At 39.7% G+C, this 14,686-nt stretch overlaps 1 protein-coding gene across 1 annotated transcript in view; it reads right to left on the reverse strand.

Moving 5' to 3' along the window:
- CFAP43 (cilia and flagella associated protein 43) overlaps positions 1 to 10,205 on the reverse strand; it is a 94,895-nt gene extending 84,690 nt beyond the window's left edge. Inside the window, exons 1-4 of the mRNA XM_054729222.1 lie at positions 10,117 to 10,205; positions 7,919 to 8,172; positions 3,439 to 3,535; positions 887 to 1,054 (exon numbers count right to left, since the gene is read on the reverse strand). Of these exons, the coding sequence (XP_054585197.1) occupies positions 887 to 1,054; positions 3,439 to 3,535; positions 7,919 to 8,172; positions 10,117 to 10,178 (581 nt within the window). The 5' untranslated portion in view covers positions 10,179 to 10,205. The remainder of the gene's footprint in view (positions 1 to 886; positions 1,055 to 3,438; positions 3,536 to 7,918; positions 8,173 to 10,116) is intronic.
- Between the last annotated feature and the right edge of the window lie 4,481 nt (positions 10,206 to 14,686).

Genomic DNA, 14,686 nt, shown 5'->3' on the forward strand with positions numbered 1-14,686 from the left:
TTTTGGTGTATGGGACAACACTCCAACCAATGGAGCCACCTGGCCAGGGCTAGAATTTCTCTTTGACCCAGTTTTATTTAAATAGGTCACTCCCATGATCCACTATATGTAACTACCCTTTTGTTTATAGATAATGTGGCTAAAGATATAATCTATATATAAAATTTCCATATCTAAAAGTTTCTTATTTTTGATATTTCAGTTGGGCATCAAAGTAATAGGAGCAAAAATTCAGAATTGTTCTTTTTATATAATAGGCATGTTTTGAAATAGTAAAGCAAATAAAATTTTGGAAAATTAAACCATGCTATTTTTAAAAGCTCTAAGAGGACTTGTTATTTAAAAGAAATTGATCGGAAATCAAGTCATAGAGAATCTTTTTGGAATGCAAACAACCACTCCAATGTCATTATATTTGTAGAAAGATGTGATAACTTAAGATGTATGGATAAAGACATTTAATTCATCAAATTGATCCAATCAACATTACATGAATATAAAGCCCACCACTGTATCTATATAATAAAAGTCCAGCAACCTTTACAGTGGAACGACCAGAATGACTGGTTGCTTTGATGCACACTGACCACCAGGAGGCAGATGCTCAATGCAGGAGCTGCCCCCTGGTGGTCAGTGCACTCCCACAGCGGGAACACTGCTCAGCCAGAAGCCGGGCTCAGGTCTGGAGAGTGCAGTGGTGGTGGCGGGAGCCTCTCCTGCCTCTGCAGCAGTGCTAAAGAGCCAAGTGGTAAGGAAGGAGCAGGCGGGCAGTTAGGAGTAAGGGGTCCTGAATTGCGAGAGGGTGCAGGCTGGGCTGAGGGACCCCCCTTCACCGCACAAATTTCATGCATCAGGCCTCTAGTTGTATTACAATGAAGTCTCTCACTTTGCTTTGAGATAATGCTCCTGGTTACTTCTTTCAATGGTCCACACAGTCACTGAACTTGGACTTGACAAGCACAGCTGGCGCCAGTTCATGGGGTTAAAGGTCATCTGGCTCACATCTACACCAGGTTGTGATTTCTTGCACAAAATGACACCTAATTCCCAGTTCCTTAGAGAAAAATTGCGTTTGGTAAAAAAATAATTAATTTGAATTCCATATATTGAGAATATTTATCTAATTATATGAAAACAATTTACATAAATTGTGACTTAATTTATTATATAATTTATATAATCTATGGCATTAATATCACATTCATAAAATAATTATAATTATCATTATACTGTACCTGTTAAAAAAGCAAAATAACTATTTTAAAAAAATATTACTCATATGCTACCAAGTCTATTTCATCTTCCTTATTTAATTTGTATTTAACTCATCCAAATCTAGAAAATGGAATATAAATGTAGGTATCTAAATAAATGTAGGTATCTAAATAAATGTAGGTACCTAAATCTATATAGTATATACAAATACTGTATGATACTGGGTGTACTGTATACATTGACGCCAATTGATCATTTATTGAGTTTTTTCAATCACAGTACCAGTACTTTAAAATGTATTAATTGGTTTATTCACTTGAGAGAATGTCATAAATGCCTACTGTGAGCAAGGTCCTTTGCTAGATGAAATAAAAAGAAAAAAATTAATGTAAGCTATCCCCCTGCATACAGGCAGCCAGCATTCCATTCAGAGTTGTGACTGTGAAACTGGAACTGATATTTATTAAGCTCGCTTGGTCTTTTGGCTTCCTCTGCTTTCACCTTCTTCCATCCTCATCCCTAATGTCCTGTCCATCATGTCAACCATTCTATTGCTAGTATTGCTGCTTCCTTGATCTTTAGACTTTCTGCCTCAGATGCCTGGCAAAAAATTGTCAAGCCTGGATGGATACAACTGAAAGCCTGGGGTAGGGAGACATAGGAAGATCATAGGACTATGTGTGTCAGTGACATTATCAATTCCTGGTTACTGCATTCACTGAAGCCTCAATACAACCCTTTGATCCTACTATTTCTCTGGTGAGTGCTCTCTCCTATTCTCTAAAGTGGTCGTTTTTAATGTTCTCCATTTTCCTCGTAGCCCTCACACCTGGATCTCAGACTTCTAGTGTCCACTATCATGAGACAATAAACTCTGCTGTTTAAGTCACTCAGTTTGTGGTACTTGGTTAATGGGAGCCCTAACAAACTAATACATCCATCGACAGGTGAGTAGATAAACAAACTGTGGTATACCTATACCATGAAATAGAAAGGAATAAACTATTGATACACATAGCATAAGAGAGTTTAAAAATAAGACAATTCAAAATAATTATGTTGCATAGAAGATGCCAGACCCTCTGAAAAAGGGTATACAATGTATGACTTTCTGTATATGAAATTCTAGAAAACACAAACGAATCCAGAGTGACAGAAAGCATATCAGTGGTGGACTGGGGGCAGGGCAATAATTATGATTATCATTATACTGTACCTGTGATGGGGTTAAGAGTATGTGTGGCAAGGGCCAATAAGGAAGGATCTGAGGGGCACAAAGAAACTTTTGGGGGTGATGGATATACTTATTATCTTGATAATGGTGATGGTGTCATGAGTTTATTCATAAATAAAAACTTATCAAATTGTACATCTGTATATATACTTTATTATAAGTCAATTATACCTCAATAAAGCTTAAAAAAAGAAACTCTGCATAAATTAAATGTGGCCCACTGAATCTAGATTATTACATCTATATTATAAAAAAGGCCAGTGGCCATAATGCTGTAACACCGTAACGACCAAATGACCAGTCACCAGGAGGTGCACTGATGGGTTTCACATCACGGTGGGTCTGAGTCTCACGCGATTTTGCATGCTGGTCCTCTAGTTTTTATGTAAGAAATACTAATATGTAAGGAGCATCCTCAATCATTCCTAGAACATTTTGCACTTCCCCTTAATAACACTCCCCTGAAGGAGTTTGTATTAAGGATGGAAGAGTGCCTGCAGTTTTGAATCTGGCCACATGGAATGACCCAGCACAGATATATCGTACCCACAGGTATTCCTGTACAGCAAAACAACTACTTCAAACTGAGCTCTAATATAGAGACCATCTTACTAAGTTCAACGTTAGTGGGAAGCAGGCTATTTATTTGTAGAAAATATGAAAGTTTATGTATTTATAAATGTATTCTTTATTTGACAAAGGAAATATTATAACACATTAATAAAAAGAGAACTAAGGTAATTAATTTAACTCTCATTTAGCTTTTGCCCTACTGAATTTCATGCCTAAAAGTAGTAATTAAAATTAAACATCATGATTAGGACTTTTACTTCTTGTTTTTCGTTGTTTCAGATTTTTCATGTATCTGTCCTTTGATAAAATCCAGAAAGATGTTTATAAGTAACCTAATGTAAAAGCATTCTGTAAATTCCTTTAACTAGTCAAACTGAACTAAAATGAAAGGAATTTGGCAGGATGCTGGAACTTACCAGAGAGCCAATTCAAATTCTGGGAGAGAGGAGTAACTAGCCAGGTAAGTGCCACAATAACTGAATGAAAGTAGAGTATAGTCCAGAAGAACATTGCCTAAAATATAAAAAAAACATTATAGGGACTTAATTATTATATTCTGAGATTAACTACAGTCTATAGTTTATTTCTCTTTTCTAATATATTTCACATATTTCAAACACATTTAGCTTTTGGAATAAGAGATCTCCTGGCTGATTTGTAACAATAATGAACAGAAAGCTAAGAGTTAAGTTAAGATCCATTTAAAAAAAAAAATATTAGCATAAATTAAGACTATTAAGTTCACTGTCTCTAGACTTTAATGCACAACTGAGTATCCTGCACCATGTATAACCCAATGTGAATTGAAATGACTCAAGAACCATAAAATATTCCATAAATATATCAAACATTATTAGAAGTTATTCAAACAACTTTAAATACTTCATGGAAGTGTAATAATTCTAGCTTACTTTTATATCTCCATATCTTGGGCCATATCCATAGACCATATCCTTAGCTTAACATTGTCCAGTTCTTAGAACTACTATATAGACATTTCCTCATATAACTAAAGATTAATTTTATATTATTTACATTTATTTTAAACTTTTAAAGATGCATTTTTTAAAAAAATACCACTCCACGCGTCACCCCCCCCCCCCAAAAAAAAGCATGAACAAATATCCTTTGTAATTCTACTACCAAATTTGGTATATTTCTTTTTGGTATTTTCTTCTGTGTTTACTTGTATTTTTGTTCTTTAAATATAATTTTTCTTCTTATAGCTATAATAATGGGCTAAATATTATACAGAGTAATTCATTTTTTAAATTATGATATATAGTGTCACTCCTATTGGCTTATTGTTGTTTACTTATATTGAGCTTTTTATAATTAATAATTCTTTAAACATGTGAATTTTAATGTTCATATTAACCAGCCTGTTGCTACGACAGTATTCTTAACTCTTCTGCCCACAAAATTTTGACCATATTTCTGATTATTTCCTTAATAGTGAATTCTACTTCTTGAAGTTGGTTTAACTGAATCAGATAAATTTTTATTTCCCAGAAAGATTGTATCCATTTATACTCCTACTTTCAACTAAAAGAGTGCTACCAATTTCACTGCACTCTGCCTAGCAGTTATCAGATTGAAAAAAAAGAAAAAAATAGCCCTAACCGGTTTGGCTCAGTGGATAGAGCATCTGCCTGCAGACTGAAGGGTCCCAGGTTTGATTCTGGTCAAAGGCATGCACCTTGGTTGCAGGCACATCCCCAGTAGGGGGTGTGCAGGAGGCAGGTGATTGATGTTTCTTACTCATTGATGTTTCTAACTCTCTATCCCTCTCCCTTCCTCTCTGTAAAAATCAATAAAGTATATATTTTTAAAAAGTGACCTTGATAAGCAGGAAAATCTCATCTTGAGATGGGACATTTTGTAATGTTTTTGTTCATTTATGGTTCGTGGTGTAGGCAAATTCCTTTTCCATTATTCTAATGGAATATTTGTCTTTTTTCTTATTGTTTCCTAATGCTCTGAAAATATTTGATCATATTTATTCCTAATATTTCCCTCAGATTATTTGCCTTTTGACTTTCCATGGTATTTTATATGTTCCTAAGTTTTAAATTTGTATGTAATTATATATGTCAATCTTTCTATTTTTCCTTTGTATGAAATCTTCTTTCTCACCCTGGAATCATTTCAATTTTCTACCATATTTTCTTCTAATTTTCAATGGATTTGTTGTTTTTATTGAACTCTTATTTTCATCTGATACATATTTTGATGTACAATATAATGAGTACCTAACTTGATACTTCTGTTTAAATAATTCTTGAAAAATAACTAGTTCCTTAATTCCATTGTTGGATAATCCATACCATTTATTTTTTGTGTATGTGGGAGTGTCTTTCATCATATGCTTAGCTTTATATATTCTAGAATCTCTCCCCAGACTTCAACTCTTTCACTGATCTGGTGATCTCTGCACCAATATCACATCCTTAATTACTGTAGCACCATAATGATTAAGGGCCCTCTGCTTTCCCATCGTTCTCTTTTAAATTATTTCCATTCTGTACTTTTTGTTCTTCCACATGAACTTAGGAACCATTTCATTTAAGTATTCCTGTCTCTTGAAAACATAGGATTAACCTATGAATTACTTTCTGTGAAAATATCAGAAATATCTGTATAATAACCAGGCTTTCCATCCAGAAATGTCTCTATATACTTAAATATTTTAAATCAGTGATTTTTGTAGCTTTTTGTGCTGAGGTCAATCACATTTCTTCTTTGAATTATTCCTAAGTATTTAAATCTTCTAATTGCATGGATGTTTATTGTGAAACCAGCATTTTATTGAGCACTCCTTTGTTGGTCTCATTATCTCCTTTCCCATAGCTATAATTTTTCTGTTTTGTGTTTTGTTGCATTGGCTAGAGCTTCCAGGTTGTTTTAGGCCCTGGCCGGGTAGTCAGTTGGTTAGAGCATCACCCGGATATGTGAAGGTTGTGAGTTTGATCTCCAGTCAGGACATATACAAGAAGCAACCAATGAATGCATAAATAAGTGAAACAACAAACCGATGTCTCAATGTGTGTGTGTGTGTGTGTGTGTGTGTGTGTGTGTGTGAAATAAAAAAGTCGTTTCAATCTGTGGGAACACAAATAAAATGTTAAATTATAATGCAGTTCCCTGGCTTGACTCAACACTTATTTGACCCAAAAGGCTGCAGATCTAAGACCAGCCGTAAGCTCTCCTGAGATTTCTGTCCATGATGTGCTAAATGAGGGACTTGTGAAGATGGGCTCCAATAGCTGTGCAGCAGTATTGGTCTGAGTCAGCTATTTCTAAGAATGAGTGAATAATAATTTAAATGGTCCCAGCTGATGTGCTAAGTGGTTAGAGCACACCGCAGGGTGGTGGGTTCAATTCCTGGTCAAGGGCACATACCTGGGCCCCTGAGTTGTAGGGTTGATTCCTGGCCTGGAGGCAACCAATAGATGTGACTCTCACATTGATGTTTCTCTCTCTCTCTCCCCTTCCCTTCTTTCCTTCCACTCTCTCTAAAATTCAATGTAAAAAATAACCTCAGGTGAGGATTAAGAACAACAACAACAAATAATAATGATACTTTAAATGGTAGATAACATTGATTGATATATATATGACACATGTCATATATTATACTAGAGGCCCAGTGCATGATTGAATCATGCACGTGTAGGGTCCCCTACATGCTTTCGTTTTCGATTGCAGGGGAGCTGGGTGCCTGTCCACCGTGCCGGAGGCTTCTGAAAGGCCTGGTGCTGGAGCAGACAGGCACCCAGCTCCCACACTTTTGATGGTCCGCGGCCACTGAGGGGGGCTACCCTGCTGTTGAGAGGCGCAGGGGGCGGGAGTTGAGGGGGGCTGCCGTGGACACCTGGCTACCCTGCCGTTGAGAGGCGCAGCTGGGTGTCCGTGGCAGGCCCCCTCAGCGGCCGCAGATCTGGCCGTGACTCCCGCCCCCTGCGCCTCTCAACAGCAGGGTAGCCCCCCTCAGTGGCAGCGGATCCGTGCCTCTCAATGGCCGGATAGGCCACCCCGAGTCCCGCCCCCCAGCCTCCCGCCGCCCAATCGTGGGTGTAGCGGAGTGATGGTAATTTACATGTTACTCTATTATTAGATAGGATAATGACATATTATATACATACTAGAGGCCCAATGCACAAAAATTTGTGCAAGAATAGGCCTTCCTTCCCCCAGCTTCGGGCACTGGCTTCCTTCCTCCGGCCACTGGCAGGCACCCGGGACCCCAGCCAGCTTCTCCCGGGCCCCAGCTTTGTCAGAAATGACTTCCAGACGTCCAGAAGGTCATTCAGCTGTCTGGTCTAATTACCATATTACCCTTTTATTATTATAGATATAATTTCATTTATTATCACCACAGTCTTAATAATACTACCATTATCCCCATTTCACAGAAAAGAAAATTGAGGCTCAGAGACTTATCTTTAATACAACATCAATTCACCTGGATTTTCAAAAAAACTACCAGAAAAGAAAAAAAAAATGTTCTGAAAAAGGTTTTTGCAAAATGTATTTAGTGCTGTAAATGAGTCTTTTAGCTCAGTGCTTCTCAAGCATAAGGTGCATATGAATCACCTGGGGAATATTGTTAAAATGCAGATTCTAATTCAGTAAGTCTGGGATGGGAGCAGAGTTTCTGCATTTACAAGTACCCCAGAGGTGATGACAATGTTGAAGGTAAGCAGACTGTGAGTAGCAAGGCTCAAGCCCAATTAATTAAATCCTTTGTGATCAGCCTGATTCCTTCTTTAAAAATGTGTATTATAACAACACCAAAAATCCTTCCAAAACATTCTTCATTTATCAGAACTAGGTTTGGTTACATCTTATGACAAGATCCTTCAGTTATGGCAGAGGGAGGGTCTTTCAGGGTACCTTTTAATTTGGTCCTTCTGGCCAATCCAGGAAAGTTGTATATGTAGATGAGAGGTCTTAGCTTCCGGTCAGAAAAAGCCACAACTTCATAAGGAATGTTAGTTGCCACGACGCCCACAATGCCATTCATACACTGGAGTACAGTTTTTTTCTTGGTTTCGATATTAATAAATATTACAAAATTGCCACTGGCATAGCAAATGGTGCTGTCGTTGACAAAATGAACATTCTGCTTAGGGAATCCTTGCACCCATCTTTAGGGAAAAGATATATCACCATCAGTATAACACATTCCAAACACTTTGTTTTTGACAAAGCAAACAAAAGGTCATCAAAATCTTTGAAACACAGCTACACTATTTTCACCCCCTTTCAGCCTAAAACAATATCTAATATAAAAGAACACTTATGCTGGCTGTGAGGCCAGTTTGAGTCCAAGTAGGAGAGCAATTTAAATGTAGACTTAAAGTTCCATGGGTTCCAAGAGCCTTCTTCAGAGAACTTTTTCAGTGAAGCAAATCCTCTGATCAAACCTGAGGAAGTCTCAGAAGGATTTCTGGGGCCTTGTGTACTTGAGAAAAAGAAAAGAAAAGTGAAAACAGCGAGAAAGAGAAACACACACCCCCTTGATTCTAATAGAAAACAGGTTGTATCCTGGGCCTTTCTTTTATAATTAGCTTTGATTTTTAAAAATAATCTTTAAAGAACAACTTTGAATAGGGCAGCCTGCTTTGTGATTGTGAGTGGAGTAGGAAACTTTTTTCTTTACAAAGATGAAGCATGTGTAGCCATATTATAGATCTAAAAATACGGATATAGAAAATAAAGGAATTACGCCAACATGAATGAAAGGTTAGAACACAAAAGGAACATACTTTTAAAGGAAGGAATGTGTGGTGGGTATATGCTAGAAGTAAGGAGAGTCTGAGATGAGGGGAGATTCCAGTTTTATTTAAATACTAGTAGCCCTGCACACGAATCCGTGCACCTGTAGCTCCCCCAGCCTCCCCCGCCATAGTTTGCTGCCCTGCCCCCTCCTGTAGCTCTCTGCCGCCTGCTTGTAGCTCGCTGCCCCACCCTCCTGCTGATCCAAGATCCGATAGTTACCTGGTCGGTTGTTACACTTCACTGCACAATGACCATTTGCATATTACATCTTTATTACATAGGAAGGATTAAGGATATGCTTAAAGATAGATGGTGGAGGAGGTAAGAGAAGGACACTAGGTTGGCAAGAAACTTCCAGAGATTGGAGAGAAGAGCCAGGACCAGGGGAGTATGCTGTGTGGAACAGACTGCAAGTAACACTCCAGAATAGTGATTTGCAACTACTGTGCCACCGTGGAAACATGTAATACCTTGATGAATACACAGTACAGCGTATAGATGATGTGTTGTGAATTCACCTAAAACCTGCTTAATTTTAACCAGTGTCACCACAATAAATTCGAGAAAACAAAAAACATGCGATCAATACCTGATTATTTAGTCAGGGGCATTGACCTCTTTTCCCTTAGATTGTCAAATTTTAAAAAATGACAACAGCCAACACAATAGCTGTCCCGTGTGAGTGAATCAAAATGAACCCCCCCCCCCTTTTTTTTGTCAAACCAGCAAAAGATATAGTTTTTTGGTGTGTCACAGAATTTTAGTAATTAGTTTGTATGCCACGAGATGATAAAGGTTGAAAATCGCTGCTCTAGAATGTGGAAGGAAAGAAATGCCCCCTTTTATCTGTGCAGTGCTTTATGCTTTTCAAAGCCTACTATAAATGCAAATAAATCCAGATAGTGGTTAGGAGTTAGGAGGAAGAGATTGAACGGCCCCAAATTTGGGGAGAAATCACCAAAGACTACAAGGATAAAATAGGCGCTGTCATTGGGATGGGGAGCTATTTGCGAAGAAAAGTCAGGAGAAAAAGGACCACTGAAGGCAATACTGAGCCAGGAAAGGGTAAACCATCGAGGGGTGGGGCAGGGAAAGACAGATGGAGGTGTGGGCCACTGAATACGGGATGGAGAGAAGAGGTCATCCAGGGCGGGGGTCTGCTGGAAGGTGTTGGGGTTCAAGAAAAGAGGTCAAAGTTTCCGGGACAGAGGGTCTAAAGAATGGGAGGAAGAAGAGCGTAGGCAAGGGATGTAAGTCAGAGGAAGAGTTTCCGCGAGACCGAAGTCAGTCGGCTGACGGCGATGCCGCACCTCACGGACAGGGACGCGCTGCTGGCGGAGGAGAAGGAGCCCTCCTCTCGGCCTTGCGCCATGGACCGTGTTTCTCAAGGCCAGGCTCGGGGCAGCTAACGCTGGACCCCGGCTCTGGTCTGCAACGGAAACGCTGGACCCCGGCTCTGGTCTGCAACGGAAACGCTGGACCCCGGCTCTGGTCTGCAACGGAAACGCTGGACCCCGGCTCTGGTCTGCAACGGTTGCTCCGCGGCTCCCGGCTGCCCCGCCGGCGCAGCCTCCACTGTTTGCATCGTCGCCAGGAGACCGTAACCCCTGCGCCCATTGGCTCTGCCCCTTCGGCCTTCTCCTTCTAGAGCCGATCGCATTGGTGAAAGCTCTGCAGCGTATCAGCCAATAGGCGAACGGCAAGCTAAACGAGGGGCGGGACTCTCGGAGTGAGTGCTGGAGTGGCCCCACCCAGCCAGGACAAATAATTACAATATTAATAAATATCAGTAGCAGAAATTAATATTGAGTGCTGCCGAGCCAGACGTTCCAAGCTCCACGCAGGCATTATTTTATTTAATCCTCAACTCCCCCATCACCCCCATTTTACAGATAAGGAAAGAGAGGATAAGAAAAGTAACTTGCCTGAGGCTACAAAGCCGAGTGGGTTTTAAAGCAAGGTCTAGTGTAAATCTAGAGCTCCAAGCCTTTCATTGCTGTGTTACACTTTCAAATGTACCCTCCGCTACTTAAAATAGGCAGAGAGCTTCTGAAAGTCATCTGATCAAAAGGTCTTGCTTCGTCCCTTCCCTTTCAGATAGCCATCTCTCCGGTTCTTTCTCCTTCCTCCCCTCCAGTCCTCTCCTTTACCCTGCCCTCTCCTTCTTTAAGTCCCTCCTTCCTGTCTTGCCACCGTCTCTTCAACATTTCATTCATATAGAATGCTTAGCAGATGTGCAATTCGCATTCACCAGTGAAATTATCTCCTCTATGCTGTTTTACCACATTTTCATATCTTGGACATGTTTCTGCATCAGTATATATAGATCTAATTCATCCCTTTTTAACAGTAGTTAGGGTTTTTGTTGTTGTTCTTTCCGAAATCTGTTCCATAAATCACACCCCCCCTCCATATAGTATATAGTAAAAACTTAAATTCCACAGGAAGGTTTTCAAATGACAACATTTTTTCTCACCTCATTCTTTCCTACCTGAATTCCATTGTCTAGAGGCCACCTTCCAGCTTAAGAAATGTAATGGAATTAATATCAGAGAAGCACTCCCCCCATGCCATGCCCCCTCCCTTTTTCTTCCCCCAGAGGTAACAACTTTTCTGAATTCTGTTTATTGCTTCTTGCTTTTCAACTCTACCACATATGTATGTGCCATAACCAATATGCTGTTTCATTTTGCATGTTTTTAAAGTTAATATATGCAGTCATATATTGTTTTTATTACTCAATCTTAGGTTTTTGAGATACATTTATTTTGATAGCTGTAGCTGTAGTTTATTAGTTTTTCATTGTTGGATAGTTGTTCATTATATGAATACACCACAATTTATTTATCCATTCTACTCTCAATGCACTTTTAATACTCCCCTATATATTTTTTGCTATTCAAGCTCTTTTCTTTATGGACTATTTATACCTGTATAGCTTCTTATTGTGAGGATTATAATAGTGTGTGTGTGTTTTTTTCATTTGATTTCACTCTAGGCCCCATAATACTTTCACTCAATCATTCAGCCAGGATCTTTCCATGGAATCTTTTTTATGAAAGTTATTTCTCCCTACCATGGACTGTCATGGAATGTTAATTTTTAAAGTTACATTCGTATTCACAAGGTAAGTGCCCCTAATTTTTAAAAAGATATTTTAAATATAATTAATTAAATAATAACAGCGAAACACTTCATGTGACTTTCAATATTCCTAACTTACTCTATAAAATACTTTATATATATATATATATAAATGTATTATATACTAGAGGCCCGATGCATGAAATTCGTGCAAGGGGCTTGGCCCTCGAAGCCCCGGCTTCATCTGGAAGGTCCTCTGGAAGGTCGTCCGGAAGGTCATCTGGACAGTTGTTCCACTGTTTGGCTGTTCAGTCGATTTGTATATTATGCTTTTATTATTATAGATTAAAGAGAATAAAATTATTCAAATATTCCTGAAAAGTCAAAGAATGTTGTATCAAGTGGGTGTATATTGTCAGGAAAGAGAGATGGCACTTAGAAGATTGAAAACAATTTCTTATCACTAGGACCTCTAACTTTTTAAAATATATATATATATATTTTTATTGATTTCAGAGAGGAAGGGAGAGGGAGAGAGATAGAAACATCAGTGATGAGAGAATCATTGATCAGCTGCCTCCTGCACACCTCCTGGATGCCCCCTACTGGGGATTAAGCTTACAACCTGGGCATGTGCTCTGACCAGGAATCAAACCGTGACCTCCTGGTTCATAGGTTCATATTCATCCACTGAGCCATAGTGGCCAGCAGGACCTCTAACTCTTAATCTTTAACCAGCAGAATCAGTTGAGATTAGTCCACTCAGGTTAATTATTGACAATTACAGCTGCAAAAAAATGTGAAATACTATGTTTTTCCCTGTGGCTAACAGCAATGTGTATCCAGATGTTCACATATCATGCACATAACCACCAAGGACTTGGAGATGATTCTCTATAATGCAGAGTGATGCTAACAGTACAGTTGTTTCCTGGGATGTATATTTCCTTTTCAGTTTATTTCTTTGACGAATTAACTTTTTACTTTATTGATGAATTGGATGTTTCAAATCATTAAAATAAAACATTATACACTGTTCATACTAATTAGGGGACAGGCCATTTCAAGTAAAAGTTCTCAAGATATACCTTGACCTGAAATTTTTAGTTTGGCCAATTAGAGGTGTTGCCTGCCCAAGTTTTAAATTTACTTGGTTAATTTGAACGATGTATCAATATGCTAAAAGGCCTTCTAAAAAGTTACTTTTCTGAAAAAGAGTTAAGCCACATCCATGCTTTAGCAAAAATGTGGTCAATTTGTTTTCATTGAGTATCAGCAATAATAATAAGCATTTATTTATTTAACACTTATTCTATGCCAAGAACTGCTTAAAGTGCTTTCTAATATTCACTAATTTAATCATTCTTCAACTTCTATAAAGGAGCTATTAGGTGTTTGCCACCTTATTTTACAAGTGAGGGAAGTGAAACACAGAAGGAACTTGCCCGTAGTCACACGGTGGTTAATAAGGGGTTACTACAATTACTATGGCTTCATAAAAAATTCATATGTTGAACTACAAACTCATAAATTCTTGTGTTGAAGCTCTAATTCCCAGGACCTCAGAATGTGATCTTATTTGGAAATAGGTTCGTTGCAGTTGTAATTAGTTCAGTTAAGATGAGGTCACGTTGGGGTGGAATGGACCCCTAACCCAATATTAAGAGGGGAAATTGGGATACAGGCATGCACACAAGGAGGGTGCCATGTGAAGATGAAGGCATTGATGGGGTGATGCTCTACACTCGGAGAAATGCCAAAGGTTGCCAGCAAACCACCAGAAGCTAGGGGAGGGGCATGGAACACATCGTCTCTCAGAATCTTCAGAAGGAACCCACCCTGCCTTCGCCTTAACACTTCTAGCTTCCACAACTGGGAGAATACATTTCCGTTGTTTAAGCCACTCAGAGTGTGGTACTTTGTTACCCTAACCCTGGCAAACGAATAAATGCAGGTCTAGAGTTAGGATCATACCCAGGCAGGAAGGCTCTGAGATAGGTGTGCTTATCACCTACTCTCTGCTTCTCCCATAATGGAGCTAATCAACATAAAAGCAGACACCACCACCACCCCTTTCGCTTTGCAAATCAATGGCACAGGAGTCACCAGCTCTCAAATCTAGGCAGACAAGTCAAACATTGACTACCCTTTTCCGTGTGCCCTCGACTGGAATCCCTTTTTCCTAAACCCTAAACTAAGAGGGGCTGTTGGAGCAGACCTTCTGACCAGATATTTTTCACAGACCAGTGGGACTGAATTTACTCCACCCACCTGCATGACTCCGAGCCCCACGAGAGCTTCAAAATCCAAATATTTAATAGATTTTTTTGAAAACAGCACCATCTGAGGTTAGTAAGATCCAGATTTGGGCTGTTTCTTTTGGGTTAAAGTTAAAAGGCTGAGTCCTGTAGTTACAGGAGGGACAGGGGCCATCCCAGGAGTCGTAGGAAGCTAGTGCTGACAGGAAAAGGAAAAGGCTGTCCAGGTGGCTGGGCGACCTGTCACTGTGCCGTGGATGGGAACCTTTGGTGAGCGAGCGCTGGGCCCAGGCCACAGGCCCTGAAGCTGGGGACGCCTTGAAGCAGAGGGGGAGCTATGACCAGGCCCGTGACAAGGAGGAGGAGGGCTTCCCAGCAGGGGCGAGGGTGTGTGTGTGTGTGTGTGTGTGTGTGTGTGTGTGTGTGTGCGCGCGCGCGCGCCAATGTGGGCGCCTCCCTTCCCTGGGCCAACACAGTGCAGTTAGGCACAACCTCCAGGTGCAGGGTTTAAGCACGATCCCCACAAACCCCGGAAGGC

The sequence above is a fragment of the Eptesicus fuscus genome, chromosome 17 (assembly GCF_027574615.1).
Source record: "Eptesicus fuscus isolate TK198812 chromosome 17, DD_ASM_mEF_20220401, whole genome shotgun sequence".
Lineage (NCBI taxonomy): Eukaryota > Metazoa > Chordata > Mammalia > Chiroptera > Vespertilionidae > Eptesicus > Eptesicus fuscus.